Below are 25,350 nucleotides of genomic sequence, written 5' to 3' on the forward strand. Positions count from 1 at the left end.
GTTATTGTGTTTTATTGTCCGTTAACTGAAGCTTCTTAAAATAATATTAGCAAACGAAGAAGAGAAATCGACAACAAATGTAAGTTGATTTATAATCATTTAACACCTTGTTGCCGAGTCTTATGGGATTACTATCTAAATAAACCATAATCTATAAAATGGCTCGTATTTTTCAGGTCAGAATTTTAATACAGTTGTGGTCAGAATTTATATTACATGGGTCTGGGTATTAATTTATATTAAAAGTTCGGAATATAAGCGTCCGAAATAAATATTAGATTGTTAGAACTATTTTGACAGATGGCCAGAATCATGTTTTTCAGTTAGTATTTAACCTGAAGGTCAGTTTTATGTTGACAGATGGTCAGCATTATAATACATGATCATTATCAAGATGTTTTAGGGACAACTTGTTTGGTTGGGCTCGCAACATTGTCAGATCAGGGTTGTAATTTCAGCTTTTTCCAGGAGTGGGTCTAGGAGAGGTTTTAGCCTGTAGGTCGCTGCTAGCAGCGGAATCCGGCACAATCACCAGCAACCTGGACGCTGGTGAAGTCTTTCGAAGATTCCCTCTCCTCATTACAAAAAAAAGGGTGGGTGAAGTTGGCCAGTCACTAGTTTCTATGGCCAAATTCAAGGGGGGAGGAATGCTCCCCAACAACGCCTCTGTTTAAAATCTACGTCAAAAGCAAAAAATCGTGTCGTTGCAATGGAAACGCTTGGATATATAACGTTCATATTAAAACTTTTTATAACAATATTATTACCTACAATAAGCGAAAGTCGAATGAAGCATAACTAAACCAAATTTCAACCAATAAGAGGGGGCAAAAAACAATTATACCTTTTCAGAAGTCAAAAGCAATACAATCGTGCAGTCGACGTCGTAGTAGGAACGCTCGGTAATCTGGCGTTCACACTACGACTTATTACGAATTAAATGAGGAACATATAAACAGAATTTTTCTCAATAGAAGAGCGCAAAAAAATATTATCCTTTCTCAGTAATCAAAATTCCACGTCAAAAGCAATAAAATCGTGCCGTCGTCGTTGCAGTGGGAACTCTCGTCTGTCTGTACTTCTTTTTCCGCCTATTTTTCCCAGAGAGTTGATTAGTTTGTATTTTGGATTTGATCTTCGGATTAGATTTAATCTTTGGATTGGATTTGAGCGTTCATTGTGTCAAATCTTGTAGGTTAGGTTTGGGTTTGAACAGCAAATGTATGTTTCGCAACTGTTAAATTGAGTTGCAAAGACATTTTAGAGCAGCATATAATTTTAATATCGCCTATCAGTTAAAATATATTTTTTCAGTAGAATTATATATCTACTCGTAAAAATGTATTTGCATTTCACTAGTGAAAATATAACTTCACTTAAAAATACACATTCACTATAACATTTATACATCGCATGTAAATAAATAATCATATAATTTTACTAGCATCTGGCAAATAAATTATATTTTCACTAATAAAAATATAAATCTACTGGTGAAAATGTATTCTGTGATTTCGCTCAAATGGCGTATTTTAAAAAATATTTTCTGGATAGGTTCAAGACTGTTTCGACAGACTCGAGAATTTGGTTTAGAATCAGGGACGTCAATTCAGATTTTTCCAGGGAGGTGGAGCAAACGTTGGCCAATCACTAATCGTTTTTAATGTATTTCATTAAATGACATGCAGTTTTCTGCCCAAATTCAAGGGGGGGGGAGTGCAAATGTATCCACTTGCCACCCCCCAAATGACGTTTCTGTTTCAGATATCAACACACCAAAGCCAAACGTGCTCTCCGCCTCCGCTCTGTCGTTATTCCCGTTTCGTTCTCCGCATTGAATACTTTCGCGTCTTATGCACAATTAAATAGATTCGCTGAGAGTTATTCGGCAATAAAAGGGTTAAAAAGCATGTTTCATACATAAAACCTAATTAATATGATTCGAGCCCTAAATCAGATAATTCGACTGTGAAATAATATAGAAATTTTTTTCTGACGATTTAATATTTATTCTGACCCTGAATAATATAACAATAATTTGCAAACAAATTTTAACTCAAACGGAGCCGAGTCAAGAAACTAGAATCTGTCTCTAAATAATAATGTTTATTGTGAAAGTAACACCTAGAAAGTGGTGCTTTTGAAGGCAATGTTCCGCTCCTTTTTTTCTTATATGTATAAAAAGGGCTAAAGGAACTTATACCTGAAATACATCAGAAAGAACTGTAGATTCAGATTCATTATTTGAGAACCCTATCCTTATAATTTATTTAGAAATTTATACCTCCCCCATTTGGGAGGTCTGACTGTAGCTAGTGACAATTTTTTCCTATACAAATTATTATGAAAAAAGACTATTGAACTATACGAGGAAACAAGATAGGTTTGACAAAGTTTTTATAGCAAAAAATGATAGTATGGTTTATTTTTAAACATTATTTTATAAATCAAATGATTGTGTTCTCATAATTTATAATAGTAAACCAGATAAAAAAAGTTGTATTGAGTTTAATACATAAATTTGTCAAAAGCACAAAAAACATTTACCTGATATATTTGAGTAGATATATTTTAATTTGTTAACTTCCAGTAATTTTTCAATGTTCTAGACTTGGCTGAAATAATTATTTGGATATTATTATACAGGAAAAAATATAATATATAAAGAAAGGATTTTTTATTTTAACAAGCAGAAGAACTTGCTTCGGAATACAAAAAATGAAAAACTGTACTTATCACACGAAGTACATATTCAGACAACTTCAAAAAGCCCAGATCAAATGCATAAATAGTGTATGGTAGGATATTGTGAAAATAATAAGACAAAAATATTTGTATTATTTGCAAAAAATATGCCTTTGGAAAATGAAAGCAGAAAAAAGATTATAATTCTTTTAATTTCGATTTCAATTGCTTCTCTACAATTTTTTATATTTGTGTTTTTAATTTTGCTTAAAGTTTTGGCTGTATCAGAATTGATTTGATTTAATTTACTATGGAAATTGAACAAATCAAATCTCTACCATTTTTAGACTTATTGCTGCTTAGAAAACACAATGGAAATTTTAGACACACGGTTTATAGAAGAAAAACATATACAAATCGCTATTTAAACACTGATTCTCACTTTTCATCCTTCACAACTAAACGCTATAGAAGCCTTCCTATTTCATAGAGCAGACAAACTTTCGGATAGTGAACATAAAGTCAAGGAACTTAAAAATGTCAAAGAAGCAATAAAATTAAATGGCTACACTAATAATTGTAATAATAAAAAATATATAAAAATTATTTTTTTATGGTCTTTCATATTTATAATACGTTCGAGGGATATCGAAAAAGATTGGACGAGTACTTTCCAAAGAGGATGTTAAAACTATTTTAAAATCTTTTAATATGAACAAAATAATAAAAACAAAATTTATAATGATTTAGAATGACTATACCTCGTGGCAATTATGGCAATATTAACATTGATCAGACAAACCATAGGATTTCCTATAAAAAAATAGAACTTAGAAACGCGATAAAATGCTTTGATGAAAAATTAACTTTAGCAAACCACACCTTCGATATGAAGCAGCATATCAATTTTGATACAACTAAAACGTTAGGCAAAATTAAAAGCTCGTTTGTGAAATTTATTGACAAGCAATTTAAATCGAAATTTAAAAAAAAAATAGCACTAAATAAAAGAGACGACGCGAAAACTTCGGATACTTGGTTACTAAGCTAAATTAAATTTTAACTAAATTCATACCAATATAAATTCATTTAAACAAAGCAATTCGAAAATGAATGCACTTGTTGTTCCCTTAGCAACAAACAAAAAATATCAAAACACAAGATTGAATCAAAAAAGACGCAGCTGAAAATATCAAGATTACGACCTGGACGATGACCCTAACATTGGTGGTCGAAATGTCGGCAAACGAGATGCGTGCAGGGCCGCTAAAAACGAACCAGGACCCTAGGAAAACAATGCATCCGGGCCTCATGACAAAAATTACATTTTATGTATTTTTTAACATCGCAAGATGATTTCTTGAATACATATTTATAGGTATGAATTAACCCTTTCTATGTTATAAATAAATATAAAATTAGCCACCGTTGCGACATATTTTTTGAAATCATATTTTATGCAAAATATGCATTAAAACTTATTAAACATATCTACTCATATTTACATGATGATTAGTTGTTTTCTTTGCTGCTCAGTGTTGCCATATAGTAAATTTATTTACTGCACGTAACATATTTTATAATATAGTGTTTTTATTGTGTTTGTTATCTCCAATTTCATCTGAAACTGCTGTCACTTAATACATATGGTAGGCGACTAAATTAAAAACATTGAAAATAATTTAAAAATACTTTTATTTATTTCGCAGGCGTAGTGGCGTAGCTAGGGTATGTGCCGCCCAGGGCGATCTTTAAAATTGCCGCACCCCCGCATACATTTTTTGCAGGGTCATAAAATCAGCATTTCTTAAAATAATAAATTAGTTATTATTAAGCTCTTGTTATTCGTGGATGTATATATGTTTTAATGCATTCAGGCTTAAGAACCACACTAGACGATCCCTTCGCGAATATGCCGCCCCAAGCAAGTGCTGCCCGGGGTGGCCCGCCTCTTCCCCCCCCCCCCCCATTGCACAGACGTTCATATCCTTTTGCCCAATATTCATATATCGATTAATTTTTTTGTTTTTAAAATAAACATTTGGGTTCAAAGTTTAAAATAAGTGATAATGTAGTGTGCATTCACAGATAAATTATCTCTATCCTCACATATCACATGTCTACTTTTTAAAATTGCCTTCCATTTTTAAAAAAAATAATTTCAATATAAAAAAATCACTTCTGATAATATAAATAATTATAAGTTGAAGCAATTAAAAAAACACTAGCACTTTGTTACAAAATACTGCACATAAAAATAACATGCGAAAACTATAATAAAAAACAGGTTTTTTTTTTATTATTTTAATTGAATTCCTTAATGTTTATTGCAAACACATGTGAATAAAACTAAACTTATTCACTGTGGTAAAGTGATAAAAAATTCATTCAGGAAGTTTTTTCACATGTGGCAACACTGAATCGCGAAGTTTATTTGCGAGCGCATGACGAAAATAAAAACCAATTTATAAAACCCAAATCTTATGTTTAAAATTTTTTTACTTTTTTAAGGAATGGCGGTATATTTTCTTCACATATTTTTAAATATGACCCCCCCCCTTCTAAGTCTCATAAAAGTCAGTAGACGTCCATAGCACTGGTGGAACATATTATGTCAACGTCAACTGACGTATGTAGCATTGAAAAGGTTAAAAGAATGTGTGCATTAAAAAATATATATATTCATGTGTAAAAGTATGTAGAAATAAAGATTATATTATTATTAAACATAAATCAGATGATAAAATAAATTAACACAGCAATCAAATATTAAAAATGTCACATAAGCACAAACACAGTTTTTTTAGAAATATATAGCTAGTGGTGAAAATGTATTTGAACTTTACTGGTGAAAATATAACTTGACCAAAAAATAGACATTCACTGTAACATTTATACATCGCATGTAAAAAAATAATGATAAGTATGTATATACAATATATATATATATTACTACATATGGAAAGTTGAAATCATATAATTTTACTAGCACCTGCCAGATAAATTATATTTTCACTGGTAAAAATATATATCTACTGGTGAAAATGTATTTCGATATGCCAACTTTAAAAAATAGTTTTTCAGTTATTTTGTATATTTGCCATTAAAAAATATTGTTTATTTTTATCTTTAGCAGTTTGAATTTATTGTTGTTGTAATCTTAAGCAATAATCAAATTTATTAGCTTATTAAAAATAATCGCGAATATTTAATTTAATGTGAAAACGTGTTACAGCGAGTTTTCCGCACGACTTTTCAATCTACCGCCAGATGGCCGGCGAAAAGTTGTTCGGCCAATAGCGAACGCGCTCGTCGACCATTGGCTGCCGTCAGCCCGTCTAGCCGTCGGCTACCCTCCAGCTGGCTGCGAGCCTCAGTCGCTCGCGGGAGGTCAACGGTGACGGACGAGCGACGTACGAACACCCCGAGCAGCCGGAACACCCGCAACGGGCGTTGCGCCCTCCCTCGAAGAAACAACATGCCCGTAATGAATCCGGTGATTATAATATAAACTATTTTAAATCTTTTATTTTTTTTAATCATTATTGCCATTTCGTAATTTAATGTAAGCTGCGTATTATTCATTATTAATTAATTAATGTAACAATAAATCCCCTTTAATCTTATTTTATTATTTTTAATACGGTTAATTGAAAATTTCATTAGCTGTTTAGCCATGGTTAATTTCCGTTTTAACACCTTTTTATTCACTACTCTACGACGTAGCATCCAAGTTTATTTAATAAATATTTAAGACCTTATTTTATATAGTTAATTAAAAAAGACTTGTGTTGCAACATTTTCTGCAATTTCCTTTTGAAAACTTGTGTTTTCGCATATCTTTTTATTGTTCTAATATATCGTATAACTATTAAAAGAAACACAAAAAAACATATTTTTAATACTACAATTTTTCATCGAAAATTGCAACATGTTTTTTAATTTCCGCATTAATTTAAGTGCATCACTTTTATGTGACTGAAAGTAACGACTCTTTAGTTAGTTTTTAGTGCTTTTTATGTGCTTTAAAACATAATTTTTAAATACATACTAATCAAATTGGACCGGATGTTGCATTTACTTATGCAATTTCCATTTCAGATGTATCCAATGATAGATTCATATTTTTACAGAATAGATCAGTTTATATTATACTTTTATAAGCATCTTGTTCAAACAGTGGCAATTAGCTGTTGATCTGTTTTATATTTTATATCATTTACAGCAAAAGATTATGAAACTTTTCTTCCTAGTATTATAGATTACACCATATTTTTTAACTTCCGCTTTGAAAAGTTGCAATTTTCACAGCAATAGTTTTGGAGTGGAATGATTATTGAAATATACTTATACGTTCATCTTCTATATACATTTATTTCATATTTTTTAAAAGAAAACTTGAGTTTAAATCTAAAACTACAGCGGTTTTTCTGTTAAATGTTAGTTGAAGGTATTTTAACAATTTATGACAAGAATGTATCGCTATGGATGAAAGTGTAAAATAGGGTATCCTAGATTTTCCTAATCTCACGGGTGAATAATTTAAATAAACTCGAACTGAGTCTTGTATAGTGTATTATTTTTTTATATTTTGTGTATTGTATTGTAATAATACTGGTTTTTTACCATCGTGACGCATTGGGGTAACCGGTTAGATCATGATGCTCTTAATTTAATTTTAATAAAAAATAAATAGTAATTGTAAGCTGTAATAATCGTTTATAATTATTAAAATATAAGTCGCTAATTTACAGACTTGATTCAAATCTTGTCTCACTACTTAGTAGTTGATTGCTTGTCATGTTGCAACGGAAGACTTGCCATAAATATAATAAAAAATACTGGAATGCAATTTTTAGAACATGAAAATTTAATACGTTTAATAAACAATAGTAAAATAGCGACAATTCAGGCAGAATAATCCGTTCCATTAACATTCGCAGCATTTCACGATAATGGCTTAGATATATAGGTTAGAAATTTCGCTATTTTAATTAATAAAAAAAAATTATACCGGAATAGTTGAAACATATAATATATTACTGTAATTATTTTTTATAAAATATACTTTTTTATATGAACCAGAAAGTGTATTTATAATTAATAAATAAGACACATTGTCACGTGAAAACATTGGCTTTCAATAATATAAGTAATGAGTGCAACAAATTATTTAATCATATAAAATTCAAGCAGAAATGGTCCGTTTCCTCTTTTACCTTCGCAGCATTTTACGTTTACCGATCAATTTTACTGCTATAGATTCTGTTTTAATGTACTCTTAAGGTCTAAATTGTGTTATTATATTATGATTTGTTTCACAGGAAGACTACTTGACAGGCGACATGACAGCCATAGAAATCCTCCAACGCCAGTCCATAAACTCCCTCTTGGGACTCCAGAACAAGTCCGAAAACATCACCAACGAAGTGTCGACTACGACACCGGACCTCTGCTTTGATCAGCGCTCTACTTATATAGGGAACGCCCAGAAAAACTACTGCATACCGGTGGGAAGAGTACCTCTGATGGTGAGTCTCTTTGGAAATCTATACCGTCGCGTGTTGCCGTTTTATTTTTGATACGTTCGTTAAATTTTGGACGTTCGTCCTTGGTCCTTGCGCGTGATGCCATTATCTGCTCGGAAGAGAAACATAAAGACATGGAAAAAAATAATAATTCGTTCGCGTGACGCAATTCGGCGAAAAAATGTACGCTGCCAAAGTTTAAGAAAGACCGGGGGTGGAGGAGACATGTCTGGTGGTTCGATTGATAACAAAAAAAAAGTTGCGTTTTGCGTCCTTGCCTTGAAATACAATTGTATTATGTACTATACATAATAAGTATGTTTTTACTAGAGTTTAACCAACAACATTGCTTCGGGTGTAGTGGGGGAGTCGTTTTTTTACTTGTACATACACTCAACGCTTCAATGCACATGTTTAAGCTTTTGCGTATTTTCGCCAAGTCGAGACGCAATTTCCAAGCTTTCCAGCTTTTAAACAAAGGAATTTTTAACAAAAACATACATATCTAGCATTGTGCGCACTTAAAAGTAGCTCAACATTTTTATTGTATTTTTTATGTATCGTGAATCGTAAAGTTTATTAATTCATTGATGGTTGAATATAAATTTAGAATTATGATATCATTTATGTTTGCCAAAAAGATAAGGTAGTTTGGTCTTAATGTTTTTTTATTTTATTTAAACATCGAAACTTTTAATAATTAAAAATCTTGTTTCGTTCATTTTTAAATATGATCCATAATATACAATAAATTATTAGGGTTTTTTTGGGCTCTACCCTAATGTAATATAAAAAAATAAACATTTTTTTATCATATATTTTATTTCTAGATATTCAGATATTAAAAAATCTTTTTAATTTACATTTGTGTACCTGCGTATGATACATGTAATATTAATTCTATCTATATTTAATTCAAAGTTGAATCTTTAACTCTAGATTTAATTTAAAAAAATAAATAATAGCGTTACAAAAAATACTATTTTTAAAGTAAAAAAATTCTGCTTAAAGTTGGTTTAAAATGTATATTCAAAAATGTAAAGGAAAAATTAAGGTATTTTTTAAAAATTAAAAAAAATTTTTTTTAATTTTTTAAATATATTCTGGCAAGTCAATCGTTTTTAATAATTGTAATAAAAATAATTTACGTTGTTATTCTTGATTGTGTTGTGATTGTGATGTGACTACATCTTACTTTACTTAAAGCTTCGTTTTAGGCTTTTAATTTTATTTTAAATTTTTAAACAAAATATTAAAATTTTCTATACAAATAAAATAATATAATATTAGATTTAAAAAACCAAAAGGTCGACTTAAAATGAGCTCAAAATATATTAGGCATGCTTTTTTATGTGTCATAAATGCAATTAATGATTACTCATGATTTATTACACATGTCATACAATTGAATTAAATAAATTATTAATTTAAAAATAGGACCTTTTTTAGAATTTTTTTATGAATTTTTTTATGAAAAAAAATTAATATAATTAAAAAAAAATGTTTATATAGTACTACTACTAATAATACAATTTTACAATTTTTTTTTAAATATCGATTAAAATATCGGTTAAGTAATACTCTAATAAATATTAAAAATTAATTTTAATTATGCTTTACTGTTAAAAATTGTGTATTTTGATTTTTTTTTAATTTAATTTTTGGCTCATTATTTTAATTATATATTTTTGGACAGCATAAACAATTTCTGTATAAAATTACTATAGAAAATACTGACAAATTTCTTAAAATTAATACTTTTAAGTGCGCCATAACTATATTCATGTAAAGTATATCTATTATTATTTGTTGTTTTAATGTATATTTTAGTATTTAAATACAAATACAAAATAATAAGTGGGAATATTTTGATGTATTTTTTAATTTACAAAAATAAATTGTAAAATATAAAATAAATGTGAGGCAATAACGAGTTTATGAAGTTATGTTAAAAATGGGGAAAACGATATATAGGTATTTTCGATATTATTAATTGCAGCTTTATAATTTAAACAACCTTTACTAAAAAAATTACTATTTGTACACAAATAGAAAGTGTATTTTTAGATAAACGTTATCTTTATTTAAAAAAATGTTTTATATTTGGACCTTATCAGAAATACAAATAAAAGCCTATTAATTTTACTTTCTCCGTTTTATTGTATTTCTTAATAGATAAGCCATATTTCTAAGAAGTTTAATCGTATATATTCATTTTTATGAGTATCTTTAATAATGTTATAGTTTATAAAAATAGTTTTTTAGTATTATACATAAAATTAAAAATGTTATTTTTAAATATGCTTAAAAATATTAAAAATCTAGCTGCTGTTGGTGATTTTTCAAGTAGTTGGTAGCATAGTTAACAATATTCATAATAAAAAAATCTTTTAAAATAAGTTTTTGGTATTTCACCTTTAACCGACATTTTCTGTAAAAAAAGAAACTGCTTATTTAAATGTTTATTTAAATAATTTTTAGTCATTAAAATAAATATTAACAAATGTACTACTCATCGCGTTATAAATAAAATATCCTAATTTAATTTAACTTATATTGGCAAAATTGTTTTGACTTCAAAAAATTAAAAGTACGTATTTCACGTGGATTTTTGACTTCTGAGGAGCGATAATTGTTTTTTGCGCCCTCCTATCGATCAAAATGCGGGTTATATGTGCTTCGTTCGATTCTCACTTATTACAAGTTATAATATTGTCATAGAAAGTATTAATATGAATGCTAGATGAACGAGTGTTTTCACTGCGACGGCACGATTTTATTTCTTTTGACGCGGATTTTAAATAGATGCGTTTCCTTGACTTCGCCCAGAAAATTAATACTTTTGGCCCCCACCTGGAAACAGCTGTCCTTGCATTAATTCACATTTAATACCACCCAATAAAATCGTATACTTATTAAACCAAACAATAAATTGTAACTATCAAATACTCGAGCACATTGAAAGTTTTAATTGAGCGAAAGATATCTTAATTACCCACTTTATGACAATAAATTCATCTATGTATGTTTAAAAAGTACCTTATCTTGATTTATCTTCATACATTCAACCCCAAATTTTGCTTCTATACATAGCATATTTGGCATTTTTTCGCATGTAAAATTTATGGAAGACAATTGTATATATTTTCGCCCCCAGACAGTCGCCCTCAATCTTTTCGCCCGACGCACTCGCTCTCATGCCCATTAACTCAATAAATACGTACATGAGTGTACCGCACGTACCTACTTTAGAGCGTTTGACCCTTTTCGCCATTTTGTATACATATATATACATATAATACACATTTATTGTATTTGCATGTGTGCGCCGAATGTGTCGCTGGAGGCGATAAAAATTAAAAATGGCGGAAAATGCACGGAAAATTGGCAGGCTCTCCTCGTCTTGCTGTTATTGAATGGCGGCTGGTAGACTTTTAAGGCATCGTCGGTTTTATGTGCCGATTATTCTTCCGCGAGCAACGGATGCGCCAATCTGTTTCTCATATTATTGGCTTGGAGTCGTTACGCCTTTTTGATAGATACATTTTCGCGTTTGCAAAACTCAAATGTGCCTGGAGCGATTAAAATTGTATTACTTCACGAAAAAGTCTGGGCTACTTTTAGGTTAGGTTTTGGTTTAGATAGAAAATGGACGTTTCGCAACTGTCAAATTGAATTCAGCGATCACCTGTCAAGGCAAAAATATTTTAAAACAGCTTCTCTATTTTTGAACAATGAAATATTATATAAATCGATTGTTAGATACAATTTCACTGGCCTAGTTAATGAAATTATATATCTACTAGTGAAAATTAAATCATCCTTGCACTGTAACAGACAGTAAAGATAATCCAGGAGTGTTTAAAGCGGTCGATATGATATTCTCAGAGATCGATTGAGGGTCAATAAAAAAAATTAAAAACTATTATATAACTGCTGCACAGTTTTAGTATATCATATAATGATGTTTCATATAAAGTGGCCGATTTTTAAACGCTATAATTTTTATCGCTACAATTTTAATAATAAAAATATGCTCCATTTACGGAAATTGCTTTTCGCCCATGAGTCCCTTGCTTATGTAAGTCTTTATATTGAGAAGTTGTAAAGTCGTCAGAGAGTTACACAATTCACTCTGATTATTGAATTTTCTATTTCAGAGAAATGCGTATAAATGTTTATAAATGTGATAATCTATATGGGAAAGGTCGGAGGAATATGAGGGATGAGGAAAAAATCAAATCCTAATTTTATTTTATTGAGTTCTCGCATTATCATGGAATAATATCGCTGTCTATTTACCAAAATCTCATATTTTATGGTTTGCCTTTTTTTAAACATTACTTAGATATTTCTGGGTTTCGTAGATAACGCATTTATCATCGTAGGTAGTTGATATCTTTATGATCTTTACTACTCTACTGTTTCTAATTATTAATGATTTCGAAACGTTTTTTTTTCTTTTTCGGTAAATTTGTGCGGTACCCATTTGTCTATTTTTTACAGCTTTTCTGTGGCATCCATATGAAGTAAAACGGTTGTAGAAACGCGTTTGTGGATTAGTATCAATAGTGTTTCTCAATCTGTTTTAATCAATGACAGTTGCTCTTTTTAATAGGGCTCATTTTTAATGTTAATTTCGCCATAAAAACACACTAGTTCTGAGTTCTGACTAATAGTAGCTTCTCTAAATCCCAAATTAATATTGTTTTATCTTGAACTAGTAAATTTTTTGTTGCCAACATAATGAATATAAGCCCAAAAATGACTGCAAATGAGATAATAATAAATAAAAACAGGGAATTTTTCTAAGAGATGTGCATTTAAATAAATACTTGGCTCCATAAAACGAATTGCTTGTAAATCTTCAGATTTTTTCTTTTAGATGTACTGTCAAGAGTAATGCACAAACAATTTATTTTATGGAACAATTATTTTATATATAGCTCATTTAAATTGTCTTAAAAAAAAACCAACACCCCTCATGAAAAAATAAATGTTTTACTACAAGGTTCTTAATATAAAATAACACATTTTTTGATTGGATATTTATTATATTAATTTTATTAATTACTTTTAAAAGAATTTTGTATTAATCATGATGTTAATTTTACTAATAATTTCGATGAAATAACAATTGTGATACTCTTATGTTTATATTTATTAACATACTTACTATTTTTTTCAAAATAGTATGTATTTGTAGTAGTGTAAAGATGATTCCAGGAGTCGTCAAAAGTGGTCGATTTGACATTGTTAGGGGTCGATTGGGAGTCGATACAAAATTGTTAATTTAAAATCTATATAATTGCTACAGCTATAATATATTACATTGAGATTTCTTTTGCTGCCCACAAAGAAAATTATATTTTTACTTTAAATATTTTATAAGTGTCTAATTTTTTTTATCATTGTAGATACGAATTAATTTCAACAATTTTTTTTTCAATAGCCTACTTACTAATGCTGAAATGCTTGCAAATTAAAATGTTATTTTACCTTGTAACCCAAAATTTTTGTATTGCTTTATGAGCAATTTTTGTATTAAGAAATTACGTCAGAAGATTTCTGTACATAAAAGCTTGAGCTCTTTTCTTTATACTTTTAATACTTTTAAACGTATATTTTATTTAAAAACTATTTAAAAAAAATATATGTCTTAATTTTTTTTAATCAATTCTTAATTTTTATTTTTTTGAATAGCCTTCATTTTGAAAAACAATTAGGTTAGGATTAAGTTGGTCCAATATATTAAAAAGAGCTTTTTTGAAACATGTTTCACGACGAATAAAACTACGGCAGTTACGTTCTCAAATTTCATTACATACCCCAAAAAATAAATGTTTCTTTTTTAATTTAATTTTTATATTAAGTTTTTATATTCTTACTATTATTTCTTCTCTAACGTTTTTTTAATGTTAAGATTTTTTTTATTTTGAATAGTGACAATTTTTAAAATAAGTTTTCATTGTTATATTATTAACCTGTATTTAACTTATCAGTAAATAATTGATATTGTAAAGTCTGTATTTAACTCATCAATAAAATAAAATAAATGGTCCATAAAAATAACTAAATGACCACTAGACATAATAAATTATCAATATTCATGAATCGGTTATTAAAATAAATAACCAGTATTTAAATAAAATGATCAGTAATTAAAACAAAATAATCAACGTTTAATATAAAATGATATTATTATGGCATTAATATATGATAATCGATTATTACAATAAATTATTAATAGTTGCGAAACGTCAATTTGCTGTCAAACTTGGTCTTAACAGTTAATGTGTCGCCCTGCAACTATTTTTTAAAATAAAATCACGCTAATTGCATACAAGATTTAACAATAACTAATTCCATGTCTACTGATCATTTAGTTATATTTACGGACCATTTATTATATTTTACTTATCAAAAGCTAAATTATTTATTTTATACTTCTGGTCGTTTATTTTATTTTATTGCTCACTTTTATAATTTTTAATTATAATTTATAGAATTATTTACTTATCATTAGAACTACGGCAGTCATCATGTTTTTAAATTTCGCTATATACCACGCAATTACATTTTTTCGTTTAATTTATATTTTAAATTATTTTTATTCTAGAAGATTATTTTAATGGTGTTTTAAATTGTCAAATAGCTTACCAAATACATGTTCTTTTAATTTGTGCTTGCATATAAATTAAATTTTAAATTTTCAAAAACATTTTTTTTGCGTGTTTATTCTAGACCTGAATTTTACGATTTTTAATTAATTTTTATATTAATTTTCATTGCAAATTAATATAATAAAAAAATCAATTAAGCGTGGAATGAGCATTTCTAACGCTTAATTTGTTTAAACAATTATTATGATCTACTCATACTTGTAAAATGAAAACGAATGATTACTAAACTAACATTAAAAATAAATAAATATAAAGGAGATTAAAAGTATGTAATTAGTTTGTTTAAAAATGTTTGCCACTGATTATATTTTCTTTGTTTTCTATTCAAAAGTATCTGAAGCGCAAGTTTTATTTTTTCCTCGTTCGAAATCTATGATATGATATAATATAGTAAACGTGTATTACCAATTAAGTTATATTTACACTGCTACATCAGTGAAATCGTATTCAAAAACATTTTCACTGGTAAATATATTAATTGGCATGCGCCAGTTAAATTATATGCCACTCTAAATGCAAAACGTTTTGATAAAGAAACAAAATCTAGGTCCTTACAAAATATTAACAAAAACGCTTTATATTTATTTACAAAAACAACCTTGAATCTCTTATTTTATGATAAGTAATACATAAAAAATCCAATAGATAAAACAAACATTCGGCGCATGCGGCAGTTTTCCGCGTATTCACATCTCTATGATGTAAAGTGGCCCGTACTGCGAGTTTCCTTTCGGAGGCAGGATACCGAGCACTCGCACCTTTATATAGCAATTAATATTTTTTAGCAAATTATGAAGCGACATCTTCACGGTGGTGGGACATGATAAAAGTTGTCCCTTACGCGAAAGTGGCAAACGACGCGTCGCGGCTAGACTTTAATCGTTTAATAAGATAGTTATACGCGGAATTTATGTGGCGGTCGAGGGTGAGAATTTTCACACAGCATCCTTCCATATCATATCCCCCGTAGTCGGTTGGCAACGGTCCCCATTGCCAAGTGGAATACATTATTATTTTTTCTGCGGGCCTCGGAGCGCCCCCCAGACCGAGCCGCCTTAATGGCGAGTAATGCGTCAACAAAAGTTACACCACGAAAAGAAAAATAAAATAATCGATACCGCACATATGTGTGAGTGTATGTACAACAATGTGTATGGAAATTATTTTGAAGCAACACCATAGACGGCCTTCGCCTCTTAAAAGTCTCCTATTGTAGATGTTATATATCAGGCATGGCGAACCTAGGGCACGCGTGCCCGAGGTGGCACGCTTGAGAATTTGGATTGCACGCGAACGATTTCCAAGTTCAAAAATATTTTTTAATTTGAAACTTAAAAATGAAAATCTTGATTAAATAACCCGTGAATTATTAATTTATTTCATTTTATTAATTATCAAATGTTTTCTAAGATAAACGACAATCGTTTTAAAAAAAAAAATTATTTATTTTTTCTATCTTCGTAACTTTTTTTACTCCTTGGGCACGCCACACAATCGAGATATAATATTTTTTTTTTTTGGAGGATTTTTGGCACGCGAACCTAAAAAGGTTCGCCATGCCTGTTATATATCATAGTCGATGTTGAAGTTTCAGATAAAGATTAAGGTTTTGTAGTTTTTTTAATTTAATGGGTACGGTTTATTTTGGTATTTTAATTAGCTCTTGAAAGAAACAATCAACCTTTTAAGACTGTTGTTTACAGCAACAAACTTTTTATTATATAATATAGAAAATATATTTTTAATTTCTGAAGACTAATCATTATTTCAACATAAAGGAAAATGCTACGTTAAATACGTATAAATGCGTAGTAAAAATATTTACGATAATTTTTTTTTCACCCTATTTTTAGGTAGATTTTGATAGAATAAAATCAAGTTTATTAATACTTCGGTTAATTTTATTTCGCTATTTTGATTAAAAATGGCGGTTTTGTTATGTATTTCTGGAATAAAATAAACCCAAAAATAAAATTTATTTATAGTTTATTAAATACTTTTACACATTTAACGTTCTACTTACTATTATTTTTAATAAAATTATTTGTAAGAATGAACATTTTTTCCTCTTTAGTGACAATCGCTAAAATATATTTTTTAATATTTTTTTCATTATTAATTATTGGGTATTAATTAGAAAAACGAGCACAAAAAGCAATAAAGTTATCAGTGACATTTAATTTTTTTTTTATTAATGTTAAATATTTAGATTTTGAGAAAGTCAGGAAACTACTTACATTTATTTATATATTAGTATTTGAATATATTTTTTCATAAAAATACTGTAAATAAAAAATGTTTTTTTTTGCTACGTGGCACAGTTTATAAAGCATTTTTGTTAAGTTAAAACATTTTTGCAAAATTAAAAAAAATATATGTTAAATGAAAAAACGTAAAATTTATCGTTGCATGGCATTTTAGTAACATTTTAATTAAAAAAACATCAATTTTTGTTGTATTATTTCTTATAAAAAAAAACAATTTTTTATAAAAAAATGTACGTGTCAATTTGCACTGCGCCACTCTCAAAAACCATTAGTTGTTACTCACCACCCACTGCGTTTCCCGTACTGTTCAACCCCAAACCTAACCTAAACAAATTATGTTCGTAAATGTTACATTTGGGTTTGAACAACAAATAAACGTTTCGCAACTGTCAAAATTGAGCGTGGCATCGTGCTAACAAGTACCAAAAATAAATATAATTACTCTATACGGTAAATATATAAAATATTTTTCCAAGGAAAAATCTCAATTTCTTGCTGCGCATTTTCGATTATTTCTCTTTATGTAATATGCATTAGAGATTCTAACCCTTTGTGTTGCGATTTCGCAGCCAGTAAGACGCAGGTGGAAGCTAGTGAGAATTTTATTAGATTATATTACATATTGCGACAGACTATAATGGGCGAAATCGTTATTCTCCGAGCGGTGCTGGAGAAGCTGGCGGAGGGATGATGTCAGTGAATGAACTTGAGGATGTGAGCGTCCATAATAATACTAAAAATACAAATTGATTGCTACACGGTAGTTTATATTGAAAGTTGAATTAAAATATTTACGTAACGATAAAAAATACGCAATTTACTTTTTTTTCCTAGAATTAAACTGCTTTAAATAAAAAAATATAAATTTTTCTTTTACATTTTAATAAATTAAGAAATAAATAGTACTGCAGTTTTTTATTATAAACACGTAACGTACAAAATCATTAATAACTTTTGATTATAAAAAGAAAAGGATTAAAAAAATGTAATTTTTCTTATTTAATATTTTAGATACTTAGGAAGGATTAAGAGAGCTAATTAATTAATAGTAACGATCAACATCATAAAAGTAAAACCATTAAAGCGACAAATTACTATGCTAATTTTTAGGTTATGTTTGAACGTTAAAACCACTCATAATTAAAATGAAAACTTGCCGTTACACAGTTGAGAGGTTTCGCAACGTTCCTCTTAATATTGCCTTTTGACAATATTGGCAGAGGGTTAACATTGTGTAACGTAATTTAATATTATTTGCAATTGTGCTGCCAGACAGTTGCAAGTTCTATTTTCTGCGACGATAGCCTCCGTTTCTCATCCCACGGATCCCACCCTCGAAGCCTTTTTCTCTCATAAAGCAGTCAGTAGACTTATACGCGATCCTTAGCAGTGTTGGTTTTTGGCTGTGGCATCGAACCCCCAGAGCCTTAATGTATTTCGCCTTACCCCCTCGCCCAAACGCATACCCGCTGTCCCTATCTACACGCGTGCCCGCTAACAATAATATTTTTATTATCGCACTTTCACGCGCAAATATCACACCTGTTACACCTGAACGTCCTTGTGCCTTATTGGAACGCTTCCAAAATTCTTTTGCTCAAACTTTTTGCATACATTCCAAACTGCAATTGTTTTAAAAGTATGATTCACTTCAAATCAGACCTATATTTACTCTAATCGACAACTTACATTTCAGGAGGAGTTCCCAAGTAGTCCTGAAGGTGGACAAATACCACAATTTGGTTCACAATACTCGTGCATCAACAGTCCGGAGAGAACTCGTTTGAACGTTTGCGATAAATTTAGGTATACAGCATCCCATTAATATAAAATATAAACCATGAAATATAACATTAAGCAAATCAATCTGTTGTAATAGCGACTACGACAATTTGACTGATTTGAATACTATGAGACATCCAGACAGTCCCGATTCGAGGACGTCATCTCACTCCACATGCTCGAACGTCGACGGTTGCATCACAGAAAAAATGGTCAGTTTCAATTCCCCAGATTCATCTAATTTACCGCTCTGTCCTAAACGTTTAATTAATGTTTTAATTTCAGAACGGACTATCATTGAACGTGCCGCAACTATCTTCTGATTATATAAACCAGGTATTACTTTTAGATTACGTTTTCTGTAACCAGAGCTACACAGAAGAATATGTTCTTCATTGGATGATATCATAATATGACACTAATGTATTTAAATGTTGTTTCAGAGAAATAACGGTTACATCCACGGCAATAATGGTTTGAATCAAGGTATGTTTATCTTCTTACTTTTATGAGTAATAGAGGAGGACATTTGCTTATTTATTATATAATTTTAGACTTCAACGATAGCGTCTGCACATGGCGTGGATCTCTTCCGTGCGGTTTGAGATCTTCCAGTAACAATTTCTCGCCGAAGATATTCTTGGGAGGACTCCCATGGGACGTCGATGAAAAAACGTTGATTTACACCTTCAAAAGATTTGGACCTATCAAGTAAAAATTGATTTACTACATAATTTCTTATACATATATTAAATATTAATATGAATTTCAGAGTGGATTGGCCCGGTAAAGAAAACAACACCCCACAGCCAAAGGGTTTCGTATACATAATATTCCAAACCGAGAGGCAGGTGAGACACTTATTGTATTCGTCCACTTACGACGCCTCCGGTAACTGGTACTTTACAATTTCCACGAAGAAAATGCGGTCTAAGCAGGTAAAGATCTATTATTAATTACTTTTACGTGAATTATAGATTGCATCTTCATATATATGTTGTTTCTCGCAAGGTCCAAATCATCCCGTGGGATTTAAGAGATTCGAACTATGTGAAAGATATGTCTGTGAAGCTCGATCCTTCTAGGACTGTGTTCGTCGGAGCTCTACATGGAATGTTGACAGCAGAAGGTTTAGCTAAGATAATGAACGATCTTTTCGGCGGTGTAGTGTTTGCCGGTAAATATTAATATATTTTTTGTAAGACTGTATCATCATGATAATATAAACGTTGATGTTTTTCAGGAATCGATACTGATAAGTATAAATATCCTATCGGATCAGGAAGAGTGACTTTTGATAACTTCCATTCATACGAACGTGCCGTCAACGCTGCATTTATAAACATCAAAACGGAGAAGTTCTACAAAAAGGTAAATAAAGTTTTAATTACAGATTCGATATTTTTTTTAATTGATTTTTAATAAAACAAAGTTTTTTTATTAATTTTTTTAATATTACTTAAGTGCATTTTCACTCTAAAATATATTAACAATGTTTGAAATAAAGGTAGTAAAATTAAAAGCTTTTTTGTGTTTTGATGTCATTTTTTAATTTTACTTTTACTTTTACCAAATATAGTTGCAGATTTTAATTGTATGATTAATATATTTTTATTTTTAAATAATATCTGTTAAATTTGTAATTTTTCTATACTTTTGCAAAATTACATATTTATTTTTGATGTTGGTAAACTCTTTACTTATACTTACTCCATTTAGAAATCAGTCAGCAGGCATTTTATAATGAGAACTATAGTATTTTGGCTTTAGATTGTGTTTTGCAAATATAAAAAGTATAGCTAAGAAAAAAACATTACAAATTCATTTAAAAAAAATAATTATAATGTTAAAACTTGAATCAACTTTTATTGTAATCAGTCATAAAATGCAGTTAAAAATTTATATAATTTTAAAATCGATTATTATTTATTAAGAAAAACTGATGACGCATAAAATTTTTTTTTTACTGTTGATAATGATAAACTATGGTACATAATACATCTTTAATGTATTTAAAGCGTTTTATGCTTAATATTATAATTGTTCTTAATGTAGAAAGAGTAATTATTACTAAAAAAGATAATTAAAAAAAGTGCACTGAAATAAATACCAAAGCTTAATCAATAATAATATAAATAAAGCATTTTAAGTCAATAGTTTCATGTAATAACATTTCAATGCTTATTATTTTTTAGTGACACAAATATTAATATTTTTTATTATCTCTTCACTACATTTATTTTAGATAGATTTCTAAGGAAGTTTTTTGTAGTTTTAATCAAATTTTTATCACACTGTTCCAACAAAAAAATCTTATTAATCTGCTCTTTATTAGCCAGCTTAATTCTTCAGCTTGTATCAGAATAGAAAATGTAAGGAAAATCTAAAAGAACTACTTTTTAAAAGAAATTGCAATAAAATTAAAATAAGTGTATACATTAGATTTTCGTAATTTTTTTTTTTTGAATAAATATACGATTCTCGCATCTTGTTTTAAAATGGCAACTATTCAATAAAAGTTGGAAAAAAAATTAAAACGATTGAAAATGTTTTATAGTAAAAAAATAACTAATATAACCAGATGCTTACGGTGAGATACATTTTCTTTCACTCGCTCGTGTGTTAAGTGACGAGAGTGAGTGAGAAGATAAGCATGTGCGGAACGCATCTCACTCGCTCTCGTCAACGGTTTTAAAAACACAGTTTCAGTAAATTAGACATTCATAAAAAATCATAGCTCCGTTGTCAAATTAAGTTGTCAAATTTTCTATAGTAGAATAAAATTTAAATTTAAATTTTTTTTTTGCATAAGAACTTCTAAAAAAAATTATCATACATTTATTCATATGTATATTATCATATGTGATTTATCGTTTTATTACAGAACAGACGTAAAGATTACAGTTTCAATTTGATTTTCATGAAACTTTTCTTATAATAAATATCTCGGATTTTTCAAAATGGCGGCTTTTTAAAAAATGGGAAAATCAAATGTTTTATAATTAAAAATTAAATAATATTTAAGTTGAAAGACGGTTTTTAAAGACAATTGCCCTAATTTAAATTATATTTTTATTAAACTTTTTTAAATAGACCTTATAAAATAAATAAAAAACACTGCCTTAATTTTAATTGGAATTCCTGAAATCTTTTTTAAAAAATTGACCTTATAAATATGTTCCAGCAAAGATAGCCAGCCTTGAATCACTATCTTGTTTTTATATTGTAGCTCCGTTAAAGATTATTCTAGAGAAAAAATAAAGTTCGAGTATGCTTAATAATAAAAATTAATTTCAAAATAAATTTTCAATATATTTTATTTTATTTTTGTTCTGGCTGTTTAAAACAATGTAGAAATCTTAGCTCCATTAAAAATAATTTTAGATAAATGATTTATAATATTTTTTTGTCATAAATAATATGCAAAAATTTTTGAAACAAGATAACGGCTGTAGTTTTCATCAGATTTTCATAAAACTTAACATTTTTTTTAAATAGACCCTATAAATATTTCAGTCATGTTAGTTAGCCATCCTGATCCGCTGTCTTGTATTAAAATGGCTGCTATTCAAAACGATTTAAAATTCGTAGCTCCGTTAAAAATATTTCTAGAGAAAAAAAAAAAAACTTTATTTTATTTTTTTTCTGTCTATTGAAAACAATAAAAAAAATCTTAGCTCCATAATAAATAGTTCTAAATAAAAATTAAATTGTTTGTCATAAATAGGATAGGATACAGTTTTAGAGACACGACATCGGCCGTAGTTTTAATTAGATTTTCATAAAACTTGTGGATATCTAGGCTATGTTTCTTGGTCTGCTTGATCCACGATCTTGTTTCAACATAACGGCTATTTAAAAAAATCTTAGATAATCGTTAGATTAAAAAAAAATTAAAACATATTTTACATCTAAAATATATAAATAATTATCTCGAAATATTTTTTTTAAATAAAAAAGCACAATTTTTTATATTCTTACAATTTTTTTTGTTATTCTTTAATTTTTTTATATTTATAATATTTTTATAACATATTTTTATTGCGAAAATGCTAAATTTCTAGTAAGATGTAGAATTGTATAAAAGCCTATGTTTATTAGGAATTATGACTTTAAATTACATGGTAAACTGAATCATGTTTTTTTAACATAATCATATAATAAGTGTTGTTCGGTACATTTTCATAAAAGATGCCTAAACATTAAATACAACATGAAACCTATCAATAAAGGTAAAAACAGTAATAACATGCGAAAGGTTTTCCGAAAAATCGTAGAAAAAATTAGAAGATAATTATTAAGAGTGAAAAATTTATCATAAAAAAAAATTTTTTTGAGGTGAAAAAATCTGAGCTCTACAGACAATTTGTCAACAAATAACGACATTTAACTGTTTTTTCAAAACTATTAAGTTTTTTAAAGACATTACTCAACTAAATATATAACATTTTTTTCAGATTCAAGTGAACCCGTATTTGGAAGATTCCATGTGTTCTGTTTGTAACGTGCAGCAGGGTCCGTACTTCTGTAAAACGCCTTCGTGCTTTAGGTATAAAATACTTCTGCTACTATTTAATACGTTCAGATTTTAAAACTTTTCTTGACATTTTCCAGATACTTCTGTCGCTCCTGCTGGCAATGGCAGCATCCCAGAGACTGCCACAAGCCGTTGACCAGATCCAAATCTTCAGTGCCCATCAACGGCCATCACTTCAACCAAAAGATCAAGAGCCAGCAGTTTCCGATCTTACCAGTTTCCATGCAATCATCGCCTGTCTCAATGAACAACAATTCGCTGATATTGTGCTCGCACGGAGGCTCCGATTGCGTCAAATACAAACTATTGAACGCTTTCAGCAACAAGGCGCAAGATATGTAAATAGTTCCTATGATATGAAAATCAGATATTTTCTATATTTCGGTATCTAACGATACGTTGATCTTTTTTGTTGATCAAGATTTTTTTCTATGATTTGTTATCGTTTATCGTTTTCGGTTATTGACAAGACTTTATTTTTAATTATATACCAGTGTTAATTATTACTCTTATAAATTAGAGAAGTTCACTATCTGGTGATTTTTGTTTTGACCTTATTAGTGAAAAACGTTAGAGATCTTTGACTGAATTGAATGCCAGATTTTTAATAGAGTACTTATTAACGTACTTTAACATAGTATATTGGACCTTGAAAAATAATAATTATTTAAGACTGATGCTTGTTCGTATAATGACGTGCATTTTAAAACTTATAAAAGTAATTTTAATATCTAAAAAAAGCTTACATATATCTAAAGTTATTTTATTACATATATATATTATATACAAAATGGAAATTTACTTATTAAAATGACGCACCGTTCCTTATATATTTATTATTAATATTAATTTCTCTTAGTAGTAAATTTCCATTATTTAAGCTAAGCGTTATATGAAACATTGAAAAACATGAAAAACTAATCAAAACGTGCCTGTATTTTAATTGATAAGGTTATATAAACGTATACGAAGCTTTTTAATAAATAAGTACTTACGCCTTCGCTAACGTTGGTTTTATGAGAGATCGTTTTTCCACATCATCGTTATCATCAAAGGGTTTTATTAAAAAGTTTTAAACCATTTTTAAAATCGATCGTTAATTGTGCACCGATTATGTAAAAGTTGATATCGGATGCACATTTTTTTCGTTGAATTTTTATATAAAATTAGATTATTGGATAAAACACATGACTGCTTATTATTGTTTAATGGTTCCGTTAATTTATGGATATTATTTTGTTATTGTTTAATTTTGTATCGAATTGTGTGTGATTCGGCAATGGTTTATTGACGTTCCATTGATTTATATATTATTGATTATGATTCACGATATTGTGTATCGATATTATTTTTTCTTCATATTATATATGAATTTGTTAAGTTATGATGTATCGAAATTGACATAATTATGATTTGTATTCGTATGAATTTTTGTTAATTTTTATTTTTGACAAATATTTTTTCCTAAATTTAAATCTAATAATAATTTGTTGATTTTGTGATTACTTTTGGCATTAATAAAATATTAAAAACAATACTTTTTTATTTTTATTTATAGTGTAAGATAAAAAAAAGTAAACAAAATAAATAGCATACATAAAAAGACATTATTTAGTCGAATAGTTTTGTTCTACGGCTAAGTAACCCTTACAATTTAGGTGACCTCATATCGGTGTAGCTACGCTTGGTGTGATTTTGGCTTAACTCTCATTTATTCAAAGTCGAATTGGTGGTTCTGACAGGTGTTTAAAGAAAGTTCCTGAAGAAAGTAGAATGTGTATTTTTCAGTAAAGGTATATTTTCACTAGTGAAGTCCAAATAAATTTTCACCAATAGATATATATTTCTACTAGTGAAAACATAATTTA

At 28.7% G+C, this 25,350-nt stretch overlaps 1 protein-coding gene across 1 annotated transcript; it reads left to right on the forward strand.

Annotated features, from left to right (window-relative positions):
- The first annotated feature begins 6,057 nt into the window (after positions 1 to 6,057).
- LOC148234742 (cytoplasmic polyadenylation element-binding protein 1-like) lies at positions 6,058 to 23,951 on the forward strand. The gene is made up of 12 exons (XM_088185817.1): positions 6,058 to 6,181; positions 8,010 to 8,216; positions 18,860 to 18,969; positions 19,043 to 19,157; positions 19,231 to 19,281; positions 19,389 to 19,431; positions 19,500 to 19,656; positions 19,718 to 19,883; positions 19,957 to 20,122; positions 20,189 to 20,316; positions 23,403 to 23,494; positions 23,560 to 23,951. The coding sequence occupies exons 1-12, from the start codon at positions 6,164 to 6,166 to the stop codon at positions 23,822 to 23,824; spliced, it is 1,518 nt and encodes a 505-aa protein (XP_088041943.1). The 5' UTR covers positions 6,058 to 6,163; the 3' UTR covers positions 23,825 to 23,951.
- Positions 23,952 to 25,350: the final 1,399 nt, after the last annotated feature.

This window comes from Plectrocnemia conspersa, unplaced genomic scaffold (assembly GCF_051122295.1).
Source record: "Plectrocnemia conspersa isolate PC_06_02 unplaced genomic scaffold, ASM5112229v1 ptg000005l, whole genome shotgun sequence".
Lineage (NCBI taxonomy): Eukaryota > Metazoa > Arthropoda > Insecta > Trichoptera > Polycentropodidae > Plectrocnemia > Plectrocnemia conspersa.

Excerpts from the sequence above, each read along its gene's own strand:
- LOC148234742 (XM_088185817.1), top strand. Across the intron at positions 8,217-18,859 it reads TGGGAAGAGTACCTCTGATG|GAGGAGTTCCCAAGTAGTCC; the intron begins GTGAGTCTCTTT and ends CTTACATTTCAG. Across the intron at positions 19,884-19,956 it reads AGAAAATGCGGTCTAAGCAG|GTCCAAATCATCCCGTGGGA; the intron begins GTAAAGATCTAT and ends GTTTCTCGCAAG.